A 21629-nucleotide genomic window follows, 5' to 3' on the forward strand; every position below is an offset into this window, starting at 1 on the left:
CATAAGAAAGATATAAAAACACTGTGGCTGTATGGCAAATTCCCTTTAGCTTTGGATTTGGTATTATCTGAAACAAGACACATTAGAAGACAATAAGCATTAGAAATATGAAACTCTTATTTAGTTTGACTTTCTAATTATAGAGTTCAAAACAAAGTTGTTAAAACAGTACATATATGGGTTAAGTAGGAAAAATTCATATACACATTTGTACATTCCTGGGGTATATATGTATTTAATGTGTTACGTACAGTAATATATTTGAATTTCAACAAGACGCTAAACCATGTGTTAAATGATAACCTTGTGAATAAAACTGAGACTTATAGGACCAGTTAAAATTGTGATAATATATATAGTAAATTATGGAACTGATATTTTTATGTTAATGTAAATTATGTTACCATTAATAATAGTAAACAATGACTTTTACAGTGGCAAGCAGCAGGCTAAATGCCTCATATGTCTTGCCTTCTGACCTGTGCTATGAAAATGGCACTGTCATAATCCTCATTTTACAGATGAGGAAATCGGTCAAGGTCACCTACCTGGCAAATGACAGGTCCAGAATTTAAATCCAGTTTTGATCCCAAGTCCTTTGCTCTTAATTAGTAGGCCAAGCTATTACCAAAAAGCCATTAATTGACAAGTTGGTGTAACAATAGAATAAGCCTTAATATTTTTCTAGCCCTGTCATGTCGTACACTTAACCAATGACTTAGATAGCATAATAATCAGCTTAGTGAATGATACCGAATTTCAAAGCTTACTCATATATAACTGCTAAACTATTAGCAACCTTTCGTTGGCAGAAGCCTCTACTAATAGGGAATGGAGAAAGGGAAGGCAACCCTTTTGACTCTGTTCATACTTACAGAGAACTCAAAATAAAATGGAACAATAACAAAAAATCAGTAATTATACTTGCCTGGAGTGAGGGATTGATTATACCAGAGAAGAGGAGCAACTTCTTAGCCTATGAGCAAACGACACTGTTGTTCATTTCATTTAGGATGTAATGTTGAGAGGGATGTGCAATGAGCAGTGAAGAGTCTACCCAGACAGCTAGACCAGCCATGGACGTTAAAAGTACTTGATAAGTTTTCGGGCTGCTTCAAGTATCTAATATATCCTCAAAGCGTCCTCCTCACATTTATTTTCCACCTGAAAGTTGACCAGACTTTTAATCCTTTATTTTAATGTATCCACATAATCTATTTAATTTAGGAAATGTCAATTTTGAGAAATAAAATTGAGTGTGGGACATATTAAGTACATATTAAGTACATGTGAAATACAGTTTGGATGAATCGGGTTATCACCACAATCATCTACATTATAATTATAACTTTTTAGTAATTCACTCATGTGAACCTTGTAGTTTTTATGCACAGAGAAAGAAATGCCATTTCAAAATACTGATTGGCTTAATATACATTTTAAGGAGAAAGAGAAAAATGGCTTTCTAAGTAAGAAAATATATTACCTAAGGAAGAAGAGACAGAAGGAACACAGTGAAAAATAAACCTGTACCTCCATATACCTGTGCCATAAAATCTGTAGGGCATGAGTCTTAGAGGCATACTAACTATTCCAGATTACTAGGATACTATTCCTAATGCATCAATTGTTATACAACAAAGGCAACTGACATGGAACTGATGGAGGCAGCTGCTTTCCATAATTTAAATATACTTAGTGGAGTGAAAGATGATTGATTACTGCCTTTCTCCTTTTATGGAGGTGACAGTTTGGGTGGTGATACTCCACTTAGTTCTGATATTTCTTTTCTTTTTTTTTTTTAATGTTTATTTATTTTGAGAGAGAGAGAGAAAGAGGTTGAGCAGAGGAGGGGCAGAGAGAAAGGGAGAGCGAGAATCCCAAGCAGGCTCCATGCTGTCAGCACAGAGCCTGATGCAGGGCTTAAACTCACAGACCATGAGATCATGACCTGAGCCAAAGTCAAGGGTTGGACGCTTAACCGACTGAGCCACCCAGGTGCTCCTCTAATGATATTTCTCAATGTCCTTAGTCCATGCGATCCAGAGGAACACTCAGAACCTAGGATATTTACCACAAATATTTTCTTTGAGCCTTCTTACATTAGGGAAAGATAAAACTAAATGGGAATCAAATGTTACAAAAGCTAGGTTTTTAAAAAGTATTTAAATGCAACGAGGTTCTCTATGTGAAATGTTTCTGCTTAAAATACAAAAGTTCATCATACAGGTATAGAATATGTATGACTTTGGCTTGTGTGTACCTTTGTCTATTGTTCTATTTATTTTTCTATGTAAACTCAGCAACTTTGGAATTAATCTATTATATTCCCTTGTGGTATTTTTTTTTAATCTGTAGGCAAAGAGAGCTACTGACATTTTTTTCAAGTCTTTGTATTAATGTATTATGTGGAACTTGCCAGCCTCAAGTGAGTTATGAAGTACTTATTGAGTGAATGGAAGAGAATGTCATATCTCATAGCAGCTCTTCACTATTCTATTTATATCTCTAGAGGTTTAATTTATAATTCAGGAAATTCACTCATCTATTGTAAGACTAACAAGAAAAAAAGCTCTTACCCCTGAGTTCTCACCTTTTTCATGCCTTGCTTGCCTTGCAAGGTGAATGTGTATGTTGGGAGTCTGGGGAATGGAGGGCAGAAGGAGAGAAAGGAGGGGGTGGGGGCAGAATTTACAATTCCTTAAGAAAGTTCTGTAAGTACCTTAGCTTTATGGGAAAACAGTCCTTTCAGCAGCTGCATTTACATTCTCTGAAACAAGACACACTAGAAGACACAGTAAGTATTAGAAATGTGAAGTTCTTATTTAGTTTGACTCTCTAATTATGTAGGTCATAACATAAATTTGTTAAAACAGTTATTTGCTTATTCATTTGGTTATTTGCTTATTCATTGAAGCAAAATGGTAGTAAGAAAGCTTAAAACTGCTTGTTGTTGGCGGGGGTAGGGTGGGGAACAGAGAAGTGCAGTTGGGTCTCTCACGTGTCCTGCTAAGTCACATCAACTGAGGGACTTCTCTGCAGCCGAACAATACCAAATAGCTCTTGTGGTATTAATATAAGAGCACTGGACAGGCTGTCGGAAGGACTGGTATCAAAGCCTAGATTTGCCCACCAGCACCGAGACCCAAATACATGGATCAGCCTCTTCGCACATCAGTGCTTTCCTTTTTTCTTTTTTTTTTTTTTAACGTTTTATTTATTTTTGAGACAGGGAGAGCCAGAGCATGAACAGGGGAGGGTCAGAGAGAGGGAGACACAGAATCTGAAACAGGCTCCAGGCTCTGAGCTGTCAGCACAGAGCCCGACGCGGGGCTCGAACTTACAGACCGTGAGATCATGACCTGAGCCGAAGTTGGCCGCTTAACCGACTGAGCCACCCAGGCGCCCCACATCAGTGCTTTTCAAATGATCACATTAACCAGGACAGTCTTTGACTTCTTTTTTTGGCTCTCACACGTGTGAAGTCAATATAGCATAATTCAGCTATTTATTTCATAAATGCATTTGTTTTAATCAGTTTCATACGGAGTCACATACTAATTTTTGTCATTGTCACAGTTGTCTTTCTCAGAAGTCATTTATATTTAATAAGCCTGACCAAAAATAATACCTTTTTAAAATTCTGTCAGAAAGATAATTCTCTCTATAGTCCCAATTCTTCCAGCTCTCTTTGTAAAAGTATAATGCACGTCAGCCCATAGACCCTTCTGTTACTATGCCAAATCTGAGGAACTAATGGGCCCTGTCACAAGGTTTCCTATTTTCTTCACATTTTGAGTGAGTTTTCCCCTGTCAGCAAGCATTAGATCTGATACAGCATCTTCCTTGGTTGAATTCCATACTTCTTGAGTCATGAAATTATCCTTTATATTCTTTAAAGGCCACTTTCATGCTGTAGATTAACGTGTATACTGTCCTTCATATTCATAGAGGGGATATCTGACAGCTGTGATTTCCGTGACTGTGTAAGGTGGAATCTAAACAAAAATGAGGAGACCGGCCATCTCTCTATCCTAAATCCATGCATGCAGTTGCCTTCCTATTCAGAGAATTTATTGGTGTTTTGCATTTCTTGCTTCACAGATGAATCACGGTTTTTCTCAAAATAGGCCACTGTATCTTTTATTCTTTTTCTCAAATTGGGGTTAAGCCATCCACCACTTTGCAGAAGATGCTAGATTATATGCTATTTAAGAAAAAAGAGCATTGCTTATTTATTTCTGTATCTCCAGGGCCAGAACACAATAGAAACTCAATAAATGCTTGTCAGATGGCTGATAGCCAGTGTATCTTATCATCTCAATTTATGCTTCATGTAACAGAAAATGACATTGTTATTCTCTCCATAAGAAAGATGTTTAAATTTAATTATTTAGCTTTCAAATCAAAGAATTTATCACTTTCCTTAAAAATTACTGCCAAATTCTCATTTTTAAGTGTTTTCTGCCTCCAGTCCATACAGCATGTGACTCTTAATCTTGGGGTCATGAGTTTGAGCCCCACGTTGAGTGTAGAGATTACTTTAAAAAAATGTTTTCTGCCTCATATGACACCATAGAATTTATCTGCCTCTCACAATACCACATGAGCCAAATATTGGGGTAATGTTCTCCTCACTAACACTCCCATCCAAAGCAATGCATGACTCACATTATTTTAAGAGATTGTCAAAAATATGTCCCTTTATACTCATTTTGAGTCCTGATGAATTCCAACCGAAAGGCAAATCCCCAGTTTCCCCCTTTATTTTTTTCTGTTTATTCATGAGCTGTGAAATCTACTACCTTGTCAGACTTTAGATGACATCATTTTATATAAACAAAGACATCTCTGTTGTATTTTACCCACACTAGTTTTTTTTTTAATTTTTTTTTCAACGTTTATTTATTTTTGGGACAGAGAGAGACAGAGCATGAACAGGGGAGGGGCAGAGAGAGAGGGAGACACAGAATCGGAAACAGGCTCCAGGCTCTGAGCCATCAGCCCAGAGCCCGACGCGGGGCTCGAACTCACGGACCGCGAGATCGTGACCTGGCTGAAGTCGGACGCTTAACCGACTGCGCCACCCAGGCGCCCCTACCCACACTAGTTTAAATAGATTTTGTCCTTGTATTTGTAACTCTCTAATATGTAAAATTTGGGGCAATTTTGACTTCTAATACTGGCCTTTGATCTTTTATACTTACCAGATTTCTTTGCCGTCTGCTGTTTTAACAAATGGGACAGAGTCCATTAACTTTGCTCTTTGGGAATTACCATATGTTTTCATTACTGTGTACTAATATATTTAGGATGTTAAGTAGCTTCTGTGGAAGAGTGAATTTCATGATCTAAAAATCAATGAAATCATGTCTTAGACACCTTTAAATGCTTCAGCTGTCTTCCTGGTATCAGTCCATTACCTCCTCCACTCCCCACCTAGGTAAATTAGAAGAAAAATGAAGGCAAGAAGATGATAGAGTTAAAAAGCCAACATTTTGTGGACAAATGTGAGGATACCTTTCTCTCAATCGTGTTTTTTTTTTTCATCCTTCATTCTGATGCCCGTGCTCCCTTCAAGTGAGGTTTTCAATTGTATTCTTCACTCTTGCATTTTTCCCTCTCTCTTCACACAGTTGTTGGTGCTCTAACTGTTCTCCTGGGGAAAGTAGTGACGGGAAACATGAGTTGAAAGGTTTAAGCTTATTTCTGTGGAATGTTTATTTTTACTGGGCACTGTGCTAGGTGCAGGAGATAAAATGAGGACAAGAACAAAACAGCACTGTCCTAGCCTTCACAAAGTTCACACTCTAATGGGTGACCTGGAACAGTAAGTAGACAATTGTAGCACAACTGGTAAAAACCATGACAGAGCTGGGGATACGAAGTACCAAGGAGAGAAACCTGTAGGGAAGGATGAGGTGGAGGCCAAGGAAGGCTTCCCAGAGGAGGTTCTAGCTCAGCTGAGTTTATAGGAAGGTTGCGTATAGCCAGAAAAGAGAGGTGTTCCTTTGAGGTGCAAGGAATGCCTTGAACAGAAGGAAATTGGTGAGAAACAGCTTGAGTTCAGAGGACTATAGGTCATTTCAGGTTGCTCAGAATGAAATATGAGCCACCGTCTACCTCTCCTGGTTGTATCTTTTACTTTATGACTGAACTAGAATGAACAGAGAAAATCATGCAAACTAGAGAGAATGAAGCAAATCATTTTCTGATCACCTAAAAACTAAAACCCAAATTGTATACACTAAATTTACCAATTTATCACCAACTGGAGACTAAATGCCCACAAATATTATCTTTATGTCCTAATCTGACATCTATAATAGTTTTTCTTATTCTTGGCCTTAGATTGAAGATGGAGGGCCAAGAGCTTATGGGTTTGACTAGACTAGAGAAGCAGCACTTTGTTCAAGATAGAAAATATCCTATTTTCTATTCCATTTTTTCTGTTTCTCCTTTAAAAACAACACAAACAATAACATAAGTTAGATTTTATAACAGATCTAGAGAAAATTAATGAAACATTCTTAGGAGTTCATTTTTTTAACAACTTATTTCATCTTTATTATTTGTAAACAGATCTCTCTTTGCTGTGTTTTCTGTGTTCCTGTCGGGTCTCCTTACCGTCTCTTTTCAATAACCATGTTCAGGATGGTGTTTTAGTGATTTCTATTTAGGTTTTTCAGTTCTCATCCAGTCTTAAAAAGAGCCAACCTACATTTTGGATGTATATAAATCTAAGATATTTCCAAGTACAAATGAGGGAATGTCAGTATCTAATTGGATTACACAGACTTATCTTTAGTAAGTATAATGTAGCATTTGGAGAACAGGCAATGCATGTACATTCAGCTGAATAATTAAACTATTAAACAACTGCATAGTTAAAAGCAACAGAATTCTCTACAAGAATATGTAGGACATTAAAATAATGATTTTTTTAAGGCTTGAAGCCAATAAAGTCAGATTCCATTTAAATATATGACTCCTACCACCTCCTGAATGCAAGAAAGTTCATGAGGATAATCACATATGAGCTTCCACTTGAGAAACATATTAAAGACAACCAGAGGAAGTAAGTGTTTGGCTTTTTGATAACTCCCTTGTCCCTAAATCTAAATTTGCAAAGTTTCTTGTCTATCCACTGACACCCCTAACACAGAAACAGGAAAAAAACAAATTCCTATGGTATCTTTCTGGTTTATCCTTTCTGCCCCAGTTCTCTTGAACAGCCATGTTGTTTTGTTTTTAATGTGTCGTCTATGTGTTGGCTCTGTTGAACATTTCTTTGGCGTCTTTACTTTGATAATTCAGAATTGGGACAGCTTGGCTTTCACAATTTCTTAGCAAGGTACCTTGTTAAAGAAGCGCTGCTATGGTGTCTGAGAGAAAACAATATAGAAATTCGAGTTGTGCTGCAATTTGGTGTGGGGGGGGGGGATCTGCCATCTACTTTCTGTTCCTGTGCTCACCATAGAGAGTGGACTTCAAAGAAATGTAACAACATCTGTACCAACTTAGAACTTTACTCTTAAGTCATCTCAAGACCATGATGTAGTCCAAAATATCTCTGCTACTTTTCTCTTGGCAGAATCAATCACATGATATTTTTAGCAATTGTTTTGGCAAAAGCAGTGAAAAAAGTGAAGAGCATACACACACACAGGGGTCTCTTTAAAGAATTTATAATAGATGTTAGATAGTGTTCTGAGTTGACAGGCCTATTGTATGGTCAGAAATGCATCTCCTACATAAAGAAAAACTTGGCATCAATGATAAGCCAGAGCTGAAAGTGATGGACTCATTCACACAGCTGGAATGAGTATGCAGAATTGTTGGAATTGAATGTCTTCTATAAGGAAGAAACATTAAAACAAGGTTACACAAGCATTCATAATTTATGATCCATTGTTCAGTATGTGGTGCATGAATACAATATGCCTTTCTTTTATATGAAGATGACAAAATCCCCCCATTATCAACACAGTAAGAATTTTGAGTTAAGAACATCCTATCTGGTCTTTCTTGTAACCAGTGCAATACATTTGCATAGCAGTAAAATGTTAGGCCATATTTTTTTTTCATTTTTTAAGTCATACTCCATTTTATGATATTTTAAGATACCGAGTATATGTTCTTGCTTTATACATAGTAGGTGTTTAATAAGAAATGCTGCTGAATGAAACTGGGTTGTAAGGTGGACCCCACTATAGCTACATTGAGATCCTGATTTAGTACTAATGTTTGCAGATCTATGAATTTCAAAAGATCAGAACCTGTAACATGAAAGTTAGTTGGGAGATATAACTGAGATTGATCAAGTTGCCTGAATTTTTGTTTTAAATTTGTCCCAAGCGTTTTCTTTAAAAACAGTAGCATTCCCACAGAGTCCTTGTTTGATATGTACCAGATGGTCAGAGGAGAGTTCTAGAACTCATTAATCAAATTGCCCTTGACTTCTGCTTAAGCCATTTCAGTGAAGGTTGATACTTAAACACACTGAAGAGCATTAAAATAAAAACAATAAAATCAAAAGTGGAAAGGCTACTTTTGGGATAACTGAGGAAATGAAGCATTTTATGTTTTGTATCTTAATTCAAATTCTCAGAAAAAATAACTATTATTTACTGTTTATAAAAGACAAGAAAAATGAAGGATTCTTAACAAGAGTTTGGGAAATACAAAAATTCTGTATAATCTCGAAAAAACAAAACAAAACAGAGGTTTAAAAGAAGCACATAAACTGAGTATACACAAACTAAGTAATTGAATATTTACTTAGGTTACTAAGCAAAATTTTGGACATTTCAGAGATTGAGTTTTTGTCTTACTATGAAAGAATGCATATATATTTCTGATCATGTTAGCTATATTAGAATTCATGAGATCCCATAAATGGTTTAACCTTACTGATACTACATTGAATTCAATACATACTTCCTTTTCTTCTCAAACTCTAGAGATGGAATTGAGGTTGTAGTAAAATTCTTACATCTTTGAAACATTGTCACTTTAAAAATTAATGACATAGGGGGAAGGGAAAAAAAAAGAGAGAGGGAAGCAAACTATAAGAGACTCATAACTACAGGGGCGCCTGGGTGGCTCAGTCAGTTAAGCGTCCAACTTCGGCTCAGGTCATGATCTCACAGTTTGTGGGTTCCAGTCCCGCGTCGGACTCTGTGCTGACAGTTCGGAGCCTGGAGCCTGTTTCGGATTCTGTGGCTCCCTCTTTCTCTCTCTGCCCCTCTACCACTCATGCTTTATCTCTCTTTCTCTCAAAAATAAATAAACATTAAAAAAATTAATTTAAAAAAAAGAGACTCTTAACAAAGGGCTGATGGAGGGAGGTGAGTGGGAATGGACTAAATGGGTGATGGATATTAAGGAGGGCACTTGCGATGAGCACTGAGTATTATATGTGATGAATAACTAAATTCTACACCTGAAACAAATTTGACCATATATCTTAACTAACTAGAATTTAAATGAAAACTTGAAAAAAGAAGAAAAAGAAAATGGAATATCATCGTTTCTTTTATAGGCTCACTTATATTTCAGATGAAAGAAAATATATCTGATGAGGCCCACTCTACAAAATATATAAAGAAATCATAAAATTCAATAGCAAAAAAAAATCTGATTAAAAAATGGGCAGAGAATATGAATAAACACTTTCCCAAAGAAGATATAATGATGGCTAACAGGTACATGAAAAGATATTCAATATTACTGATCATCAGGGAAATGCAAATCAAAATCATAAAGAACTATTACCTCACACCTATTAGAATGGCTATTATCAAAAAAAAAAAAAAAAAGAAATAACAAGTGTTGGAAAGAATGTGTAGAGAAAAGGGAACCCTTGTTCTCTGTTAGTAGGATTGTAAATGGGTGTAGGTGCTGTGGAAAACAGTATTGAGGTTCCTAAAAAAATTAAAAATAGAATTACCATACTATCCAGTAATTTTGCTTCTGGGAATATATCCAAAGGAAATTAAAACATTAACTTGAGAAGGTATCTGCACCAACATGTTCATAGCAGCATTGTTTATAATAGCCAAGACATGGAAATAATTTACGTGTCCACTAGCAGATGAATAGATAAAGAAAATGTGATATTGATCTATCAATTGATTAATTGATCCATCAATAGATATCTATATATAATGGAATATTACTCAGCCATAAAAAAGAATGAAATCTTGTCGTTTGTGACATCATGAATGGACCTTGAGGGAATTACACTAAGTGAGATAAGTCAGACCGAGAAAGACAAATATCATATGACCTCTTTTATATGTGTAATCTAGTAAACAAACAAACAAACAAACAAACAAACAAAAAACAAGCTAATGGATACAGAGAACAGATTGGTGGTTGCCAGAGGTAGGGGTGGCTATGGGTGAAATGGTTGAAAGGAGTCAAAAGTACACTTTTCCAGTTATAAAATAAGTAAGTCTTAGGGATATAATATACAACATGGTGACTATAGTTAATAATACTGTAGTTTAAAGTTATTAAAAGAGTACACCTTAAAAGTTCTCATCACAAGAAAAAAATTATAGCTATGATGGTGATGTCAACTAGACTTATTGTGGTGATTATTCTGCAGTACAGTATATAAATATTGAATCATTACATTGTACACCTGAAACTAATATAATGTTATATGTCAGTTATACTTCAATAAGAAAGAAAATAAATAAAATTAATTTGATATATGGATCTGTGACATAATCTAATTGATAAAACTTATAGATAATGTTTATGTTAAAAATATAATCTCTTCAGGCATATAACTCTAGATTTTATTTTAATTTTTTTTTAACTGGGCATACAACTCTAGATTTTAAATATTTTCTCTCAACATATTGGAAATATTCTACTATATTCTGGCTTCTATTGGTGTTTTTGAAAAGTGACCACTTTGGCTAATTCTTAGTAGTGGGTAGGTAGGTATACTGGAAGATTTGAATCTAGTTGTTGAAGAATGGGATCTTTGAAATCAAGGTTTTTGATATATCATCAATTCTGACAATGATAATGTATAGACTATGCCTCTGAGAATGGATGATTGCAGAGGAACGGATGAATAGATCCTCATTTTAATGTTCAAAAAGCTATTATATATTTACCCAAGTAGTGAATGGGATACAGTCTTAGGGAGCCCTAAATTTTGAAAGGAATTTTACCTTATATATTGAGTAGTCTTGGCCCACGTAACCTGTGCTCCATTTCAATATCAAATTTTGTTTTTAATCAGTTTTATTAATAAACTGGAGCCAAATAACCATAAATATTTGACTGATGATTGACTTGATAATATATTGCCCATTAAACTTTGGTGTATAAGTGAAACAAAGGCATTCATTGCTAAACAGCAGTGGAAATCAATTTCTGACCTGAAATAAATGGCTTGGGAGTGTGGTAGATATACTGGCCTCATGAAAAAAGTATCAAGCATTATCTTAATCTCTGGCCCTCCATTTTTCCCCTAAATCTATTAAAATCCTGGATGGCATAATCTTGTATTTCTTCCCTAATTACTTTCCATCCACAAATACAGTTTTTTCAGAGCCTCCTTTTCTTGTTTCTCACAACATGTAATGTTAGGAAAGTATTTTATTGACTCATTGGCACTAAAGTATACGTAATATTTGAATTGTACTAGAGCTTAATCCAAGGAACCTTTCTGGCATTTAAGAAATAAACCATTTTTAGTAGTAGGGCCATTTGAAGCCTCAGAAATAACATGTCAGTTGTCATCTACTGTATAAGTGAGCAAAGTTGACTAACAATGATCAGAAAAAATTCAGAAATGTATTTTTCGTGTGTATTATATGTAAGTACATATATTTTATGTATATTTATAAATACATATGCTTTAAGAAAATCTTTGGAAGAGAAAGAAATTAATAGGTGGTAAATTAGAGAACCACAATAGCCACATTTATGAATTGGAATTTGATGTATTATTTTTTAATTTAATAACAACTTTATATCTCAGAAGCTACTGAAGAAAACAGAAGAACAAAATTCTTAGAAATTCAAATGCACTAATTAATTATGATAAAACCAAATTTTGATTAAACAAATAATGAGTGGTACAATGATTAATAATTATGTTAATTGATCTTTATCTAATGTGCATGTATTTATAATTTAACTACTAACCTTTTATTTTTTTTCTTCCCTCTCAGTGTTAAAGAACCCAGTGTGTAAATTATATAGATTTCCTACATCTGACAATAAGTGGATGCGAATCCGGGAGCAGATGTCAGAGAGCATACTTTCTTTTCATATTCCTAAGGAATTGATTTCTCTTCACATAAAAGAAGACTTGTGTAGGTAAGAGAAAATAATTTATGATTGTCTTTCACATTATTTTTTCTACAAAACATTTTTTCTCAAAGTATGATTATAACACAAAAATCTAGACTTTCACTGCCCAGCCATTAGCCCTGTATGGCTGTTAATCATTTGAAATGCTACTAGTCCAATTAAAAATGTTCTTTAAGTGTAAAATACACACGAGATTTTGAATTCTTATCACACAAACAAATATAAAAAGGCCGATTTTATAATGAAATTACTAAAATTTGGGGCATATGGAGGTTAAATAAAATATTAACTTCACTTGCTTTTTTAACTTTTAAACTATGACTACTAGAAAATTTAAACTTACATATATGACTCTCACTTATTGCTTCTATTTATTTCTATTATATAGTTGGTGTGTATCCAGTAATCTGAACTTGGACCTTACTAATAATCCTTTTGTCTTTACCTCATCTGCTTATGATTACTGTTTCTGTAACAAATGCCTCCTGGCTCTTTGGACTACTCACCTGTAACAAGGCTTTCAGATATTTGTTGGTCTAAAAACTCTTTTAGATGATTCATAAAGTATGCTATATTAGTGGACGTTGTTGTTATCCGGCAAAATTAAATCTATTGCCATAGTAAAACAGAAAGATCTGGGAACTGTTTGTTAATAAGAATATATCTGACCCATGACAGATCAAACAATTTGTTTTTCTGCCTTATAAACCTCTACTGACTTTAAAAATGCTGAATTCTACATTATACTAAGCACTGTTAAGGGCCTACATTTCAGAAAATTAGCAGATACTTTTGTAACACTTGTAATTGCTGAAATACATACCCAAGTGTGGAAATGTCTAAAATTTGGATTTCTGGCCTATGTTCACATTAATACACCAAGTTACTTAATAGTAGGTACCCTTTTGGTAGATTCTACAGTTCCCAAGGATATCATCTTGATCTAAAACAGTGAGCAAACAATGGACAAAGCAGGTCAAAGCTGGCAATATTGACAGTATATTTTAGAATAGAAATGACCACACAGATGCTATATTTCTATGTGAGGAATAAGTAAAAGAAAAAACACAGAGCCAAGATTTTAGAGAAAATCAGATAGGAAATTGGGTTGTAAGGAAACAACCTGGACTCAGGGAAATAAATATTGAAAGAGGGACAAGGAGATATATATTTGAGAGTAGGAGAGTGAAGATAATCAGACCACAAAAACCAGACAACAGATATTGACTTGGGTCAAGAGAAGCTGTAACATGTTCAGGAAACTAAGCAGACTACTTATAAGAGCCAGCGGCAAGAATGAATTAATGTAAGCCAAATTATTCAATATCATCCTTATCTATAGCTAGTACTAAGAGTATGTAATGAACACAACAAATTCCTAGGAAGGATAAACAAGTTTATAGAGTTTGGATCTTCAAAGTCATAAAAGAATTCTCATCCTCAGCATTGTTGTATTCTAGATTATTGAACACTAAGAATTATTCCCACTAGTGTTATGTAAAGATCACATTTCATATGGAAGTTTTATAGAGAATAACTGTTCCTCACAGGGATTATAGAATAAGGAAGGACTCCATAAACAAGCATGAGTTAGAGGTCATAGCACCTTTATTTCAGCTGAGAAGAGGAGTTGCCAGAGGTGGCAGATTTAAAGAAAAGTAGAGTTAGGCTTTGCCCTAAAAATGGCCCCTGAAAACTCCATCTAAGTTAGCCAGTCCTAAATTCCCACTAAAATGTCTGTATGATGCCAGTCAGTACCTTCTGGCCTGTAAGATTTCTTTTGAAAAATCTGCTGATAGTCTTATGAGATTTCCTTTATATGTAACTATTCTGGATGCTTTTAAAATTCTTTCTTTATCACTGATTTTTGCCATTTTAATTAATATGTGTCTTGGTGAGGACCTCCTTGGGTAAATTTTGCTGTGGGATCTCTGTGCCTCCTGGGTCTGGGTTTCTGTTTCCTTCCCCAAATTCAGGAAGCTTTCAGCTATTAGTTCTTCAAAATTTTTCTGCCTTTTTTTTTAATCTCTCTTCTTCTTCTGAGGTCCCCATAATCCAGTAGTCCCATTAGTGGCACTTACCCAAAGAATACAAAACAACTAATTCAAAGGAATACATGCATGCCTATGTTTATTGCAGTATTATTTACAATAGCCAAATTATGGAAGCAATCTAAATGCTCATTAGTAGGTGATATATATATATATATATATATATATATATATATATATGCGCATGTGTGTGTATATATATACACACATCTCAGAATATTATTCAGCCATAAACAAGAATAAAACCTTGTCATTTGCAACAACATGGATGGATCTAGAAAATATAATGCAAAGTGAAATAAACCAATCAGCAGAAGACAAATACCGTATGATTTCACTCATATGTGGAGTTTAAGAAACAAATCAAATGGACAAAGAAAACAAAAAGACAAACTGAAAAACAAACTCTTTAATATAGAGAACCAACAGATGGTTACCAGAAAGGAGGGATTGGTGATGGGTGATAAAGGTCAGGTGATTAAGAGTACACTTATTGTGATGAGCACTGAGTAATGTATGGAATTGTTGAAGTACTATATTGTACGCCTAAAATTAGTAGAACACTGTATGTTAACTACACTGGAATTAAAATTTAAAAAAATAATCTATAAAGACACAAAAAATAGAAAATTATGACCTTTCACAAAACATGGAAATTGATTAGCATACCACAATATTAAAATTTAAAAAATAATAATACATTATTATTGTACAATGTACTGTTTATAACATGATGACTAATTATTAGGCTAATGTTTTAAGGTTTAGCATCTTAGTTGATGGACCACTAATGCTGTTTATCTAAAAATACTGCAACATAGTAGGAAAGAAAATGAAAAGACCCGTACTATTTTTCCAGTCTGTCTTTTGTCATCAGTTTAGAGACCCCTTAAAGGTTGATCAGCTGACCTTCTGCATGTCTACTACTTGTGAATCTTCCACAGTGCTATCTTTAACCCCTATCTTTTCTTCACTCCAGTTAATATCTCTCTGTCTATCCATTCACAGACAGTAAATCCCAGGGGGAAATAATGGGTAGGGAGTAAGGAGAAAGCAGCCATTAAGCCATTAAAGTTTAGTACACATAACCTCTGTAATTGGTTTTATTACTTTTTAGCATACCAAAGTGTTGTCCATTTACCTGTTCTCTTCTCTTCCTATCTCTTTTTCCTTTGCACTTACAGAAAAAAAAAATCCAAACACATAGATAGGCCTGGGGACAGTTTTGGTGGACACAAAGGAACAGTGAATCCAAATATGAAGTTGCGTTGCTAGGAACAAAACTAGGAACTGTCATCGGTATACACTGGGAATTTTTCAGAGAAGAAAATCCAATTTCAATCCTATAGAACTCAATTATATAAATACCTGATAGATCTGAAAATTGGCTAGACACTGTAAAGACCAACCTGTTTCATATACCTTCTGCTTTCTCCACCAACTTTTCTGTGTAAATCTCCCATAATTCGTTTTTAAAAATTCAACAATGAATCTTTAACATTTTATAAAGAATAAGAGGGAAAAAATCACACTTTTTTGAAGACACAAAAGGGAGATAAGGAAAAATATAGGAAAACTGACTAGCCATCTCAGTAGAGTGTAAGAAGGTATGGTTATTAGGAAGCAGAATCAGAAACCCATAAGAAAAGAATTATTATCCTTTAGGGAAAATGCTGTAAAGAAACAGATAATGGAAGGAATAATGAAATTTTAAAATGCAGCAACCAACTGAAATCCAGAGAGCCAGAGAAAACAGATTTGACACTGAGAAATTGTATCAATAATGTGGAAGACAAATATAATAAGTTCTCCTCAAATACTGAATGAGGGTGAAAAAAGTTCAGAATGATGGGGGAAAAGATGTTAGATATACAAGGCACAGGGTTGGGCACTATCAAATAATTTGAAGTGCTCTTAGGGAGGAAAAACTCATGCAAAAGTTTGAAAGAAAACAGTAAAAAGTTATGCAGTTTTGGTGGGTTTTTTTTGTTGTTGTTTACATGCTAAAATCAGGCTAACCTTACACTTCTCTGCAGAAGCCAATAGAATAGCATCTACTGATTTTTGAGAGGAAAAGGCTATGGCCCCACTTTATTGTATAGGGCAAGGTTATGAATATTTTATGAATGAAGGCAATGGAAGTGACATAAATATGCAGGAGCTCAAAAAATGCCACTCACAAAACTTTCTTAAAAAATTTACTTGAAGACATATGCATCCAACTGAGAAATTAATTTAATTAAGAATTATTTTGGGACATCTGGGTGGCTCAGTCAGTTGAGCATCCAACTTTGGCTCAGGTCATGATCTCATGGTTCGTGGGTTTGAGCTCCATGTTGGGCTCTGTGCAGACAACTCAGAGGCTGGAGTCTACTTTGAATTCTGTGTCACCCTTTCTCTCTCCCCTCCCCTACTCATGATCTGTCTCTCTCAAAAATGAATAAACATTAAAAAAAGACATATTTATAGTATACTATGAATTGATATAATATATAATTATATTACATTATAAAATGTATATGATATAACATAATATAATAAATTAAGAATCTGAGAGTGGGCCTTGTCCTGCAAAAAGAACTTCTAACATTTCTCTTGGTTGGATGGAACCTCCAGCCTGGACAGAGCTTTACTCTGAAGTTCTTTTCTCAGCTTCTTTTAACCCCAGTCTTACTCAGATCCCAGAAAGTACTTTACTCACCTCAACCTTCCTCCTAAACCTCACAACTTAGATGAACTGTCTTACTTTCTTTGATGAAGACTGCGGGTGGCATAGTGCTGTTATCTTTTAGTACTTCTAAACAGTACAAAGCACTTCATTTGCATCCTTGGAAATCTGTCCTGGGAAAATTATATTATATTATATTGGATTTTTTCCATAAAAAATGATATATACACACTCTAGAAAATGGCCAAAAAAAACCCCAGTAAATTTCCTCTAAATCGACTACCAAGAAGGGATATTGTGTCTTTGTTTTTTATATCTACTCTCATTTTCATAAATCTTATTGTGGGAAGCAGAATTATGGTACCTATGACCATCATACTCTGGTATCATGGTTAATTTTCCTTGCACATCTGAGTTGTATTATGAATAAACCTGTGATTCTACTATATGTTAAATAAAAGTGTAGGACACTAAATAGTGAAAATTATTGCATCTTAATTTTTATTGGTATGTAAATAACTAGAAGGAAAAATAGACTAGAAACATACTAGAGCGTTAGTTACATGTATATGAAGATAATAAAAATGGTTATCTCTGGATGATGGTTTTAGAATAGTAAGTTTCTACACAGCGATAGAAAGCAAATACATAAGCTCTTACAATTAAAGAATAGACTTGCCAGCTAACCATATCTTGATTTCTTTTAATTTAAACAGTTTACATTCAGACATCGAAGTCTATTCAGAATTTAGTTCTCCCTCAGACTTGGTCTAAAAATTGTGGATGACTGTTTTGTTTTTTGTTTTTGTTATTGTTTTGTTTTGGAAAATTACCATTTAGAATTTAAGTTTTCCCCCTTCCCTACCTCAAGAAAATATATAGGTAAATGAGGATGGGCTTACTCTGTTTTCATGGCAACTGTGACAAAAGGATTCTTGATTCCTTGCAGTGTCTTTTGGAAGCCTAGTGGTTTCTATCATGGGCTGACAGGAAACCACTGAAATGTCATGGACTCTCCGTGGCCTTTTGGGGTACTTTGAAAGTTTCCCTTTATTTTGAGTTCAGTTCAATATTAATACTTTCAACATTTTTGTTTAATTGTTTTACATTTAAAATTTTAATTATCTGGTGGGGTGCTTGGGTGGCTCAGTCAGTTAAGCTCTTGGTTTTGGCTCACGTCGTGAACCCATGGCTCCATGGGTTTCGAGCCCTGCGTTTGACCCTGTGCTGGCAGCGCAGAACCTGCTTGGGATTCTCTCTCTCTTCCCCTCTGTCTGCCCCTCCCCAACTTGTACTGTCTCTGTCTCTCTCAAAATAATTAAATTAAAAACTTAAAAAGAAATAAATTTTAATTATCTGGGACTTATTAGATTACATTTATAAAATGAAATGCCAAATTAGCTGCATTTCTAAAAACTTAGTATTTTCAATATCACTTTTTCAATGTTCCATTTCTCTTACCTCCTTATTATACTTGCTAGTTTCCATGTTTCTCCATTGTCAACAACCAAAGTAATTAAGAAAATTAAACAGTGACAACAACAAAATTACTTTTAAAAGAACTGAATATTTGGAATCTTTGCTCTTTATATTCAAGAATATGGCCTGATAAAATCCTCTTTTATGCATACAAAACACTATTTTAGTTTTTCATGTATAAAAAACTTCTGTATGCTTATTGTAAAGATTGATATACTTTATTTTTATTGATTTTTTGAAAGAGAATTCTTGTGGACTTATCAATTCTAGTCTTCCTGTTGTCTTAGTTATTTCTAGTTTTGTCCTTATTATCTTCTTTCTTTTTTTGAAACAGCCTTTTGCATGAACTATGTGCTGTTGTTTTTTTCTGTTTTATTTTTCTCTTTTTTGAAACATTTGATATATAACATTGTATTAATTTCAAGTGTACAACATAAAAATCTCATTTATTCATTTTTGTACATGTTCACTCCACCTGCTCTAATCCCAACCACCATCATGTATTGCCTGTGATAGTGCAACTGTCTACTAATGGCTTTTCTGCCTGTGGCTTTATCTTCTTAAAATCCATGGGTCACATCTGATTGAAAATATTATAAAATTCAGATTTCCAGTATGAGTTTTCTTGAGACCTCCTTGATATTTAATCTCTTGAGACCCATACTACAATTATGTGTTGGGAAGGGAAGGGGGAGGTTCAGCTTACAAAGTACTCACTGTAACACCTTGCTTTTGAGAAGTTTACTGAATTACTTCATAATCATGATACATACAGGGTTAGTGTTAAAAAACAGACCAGTTATTTGATCTAGCATGCCTGAAGGATAAGGGGAAATGGCAACTGGCTTATTTATTATGGAAAAGAAATATAATGGAAAAGAAAAGAAGAATGACATGTTAAAGAAAACTCAGAGATTCTAAATATGTAGAAAGCGTGAAAGCGTGTGTGTGTGTGTGTGTGTGTGTGTGTGTGTGTGTGTTTATGTGCATCTTTGCCTGTATTTATAATGCTTTAAGTTTTACTGTCCTTCAGCTTGGCTTGCACACAAACAAGTCATGTAGGTCTTGCCAAACTACCACCTATAAAATTTTTATAGTTTGTTCTAGTGTTGCCACATATTTTGTTTATGTTGAGTGTTTTCTTTGGATTTTGTCCTACTTTAAAGGTTTGCTGTGCTCAGTCTACACTGAAATATGTTAGTTACTAGATAAAATGCTGGTGTTTGTAGAGCTGAAGTTTCATGACAGCTACAAATATATAAATCATGGTGTGCATACACAACCATTTGGACGGGAGGTTCTATGGCCATATAGTGTTTGGCTTTATATTAAAAAATAAGTGTACATTTCTACACTATAAAATATATGAAAACCTAGTTTGGTATAACAAGTTTTAAATAAATGAAATATTTCAGTGAACATAAACCCTATGGTCCATAAAACTCCCCAGGGGAAAAATTAGTTTGATTTATGTCATTCATTTTTGTCTTTTGATCTCATGGGTGGGGAAAGAGAAACTTTCTGGCATGTACATTGGGAGTTTAGAAGAAAAGATAAGAATATTTTATATCAATGAACTTTAAGGCTTTCTTAGGTTTTACATAAAATATAAATATTATATGTATGATGCAGAGAAACAATCTTGTAAATAAAATATAAAAAATATGAACCAAAATACTTTAGTAGGGAAAAATGTGATAGTGTTTGGGACATACAAACTTTCAAGTTTTATTACTACCTCTTAGGGATAATGTACACGCTTTGTCTTATATATTAGTGTTTGTAAATATTGTACATATACTAAATTTATAGTGATAAAATATTTTATATCGATAAAGTTAAACAATTTTTTAACACTGTATATGTCAAGTGTTCTGTATTCTATACCTCTACTATTATAGATATTAATATAGCCATATTATAGCTACATTATTATTATTATATTATTATATAACTATAAGTGTATCTATGTAGACATATATCTATATCTTAAATCTATTTCTTGAACATAGTGTATTCTTATATATGAAAAAGGTTTTTTGGTAAGATATTTTGAAATTCCAGGCTGAAAGCCTAGCTGTTGCACAGAGATAGATGTTTTAGAGACATGTTCTACATGCTTACTTAAATATTATCATATGCTGTTAAATTGGTTTCCTAAGCATTGTATCTAGTTTGAGACAAATGCAGAAAATATTTCTCACTTTCTACCTTATCTTAATGCATTTTATGAATCTCATATAAAAGTTCATTTTATTTCAAGATGATAATACTACAGAAGTGCCTTTTTTTTTAAGTGTTAAGATTATGTATTAAGAATTATAAACTAAAAGTAGAATATATTCAGGTAAATTCTTGTTCAAAAACATCCTCACGATACAAAAAGACACACGGTAGGATTATACAACATAGTGACCCAGCCTGTGCATTTGACATGGTCTAACATTCTAAAATATAATTTATGTACTTTGTTTCAAGATTTATTAATCACCAGACAGGCTTCGCCTTTACATGGCCTACGAGGCAAGCAGGACCTTGTGTCTACTTACTTCTCCAGCCTCATCCCATGCCTTATTTAATCTGGTGTGGCTGAACCACATGCCTTTTGAGAGGTCTATCAACATTTGCATTCTTGAATAAAATAAAGGCACACTGAAAATCTTTACTGACCTTAAAAAAACACTGATCAGTGGTATAAGTGATAGGGAGCCAGTCATTCTGTTTAAATCTCATATATATCAAATAGACCTCAAACTGATGAATCTCATAGATGTTTTATAATGTTCTCTTCCACTTTGTTTCTCGTGGTACTTTTTTTCTCTGTCTCTCTTGCTTGCTCACTCTGAGAAAAATCTTTAGTCCTAAAGATCCAAAAATGAGGAATAAAAAATATTACATGAGGACTCCACTGGTGATTCATATCCAATTAGTGTTATTTCTTCTGTTCATTTTTCTTCATGCAGTGTTGATGCTCAGTTGGAATACTATGTGGTGTGTTATTTATCATGGAAAGTGCATTTGCCCTCCCGCCTCCCAGGATCCAGGGCAGATGCTGTGTGCCATTAAGTTCATTGTTATGGATTCTT

General features: G+C 34.2%; 1 protein-coding gene and 1 long non-coding RNA gene across 12 annotated transcripts in view; one reads left to right on the top strand and one right to left on the bottom strand.

Moving 5' to 3' along the window:
* Positions 1 to 21629, top strand: part of INPP4B (inositol polyphosphate-4-phosphatase type II B) — a 764537-nt gene that overhangs the window by 552548 nt on the left and 190360 nt on the right. For all 11 annotated transcript variants that reach the window (XM_045055824.1, XM_019828926.3, XM_045055818.1 and 8 more), the window contains one exon: positions 12204 to 12351. In XM_045055824.1, the coding sequence (XP_044911759.1) occupies positions 12204 to 12351 (148 nt within the window). The remainder of the gene's footprint in view (positions 1 to 12203; positions 12352 to 21629) is intronic.
* Positions 186 to 13242, bottom strand: LOC123384928. Its single transcript, XR_006596729.1, has 4 exons — positions 13169 to 13242; positions 5208 to 5659; positions 2723 to 2785; positions 186 to 1164 (listed from the first exon to the last, which is right to left on the bottom strand). It is a non-coding gene; the product is annotated as an uncharacterized LOC123384928 (long non-coding RNA).

The sequence above is a fragment of the Felis catus genome, chromosome B1, assembly GCF_018350175.1.
Source record: "Felis catus isolate Fca126 chromosome B1, F.catus_Fca126_mat1.0, whole genome shotgun sequence".
NCBI classification, from domain to species: domain Eukaryota; kingdom Metazoa; phylum Chordata; class Mammalia; order Carnivora; family Felidae; genus Felis; species Felis catus.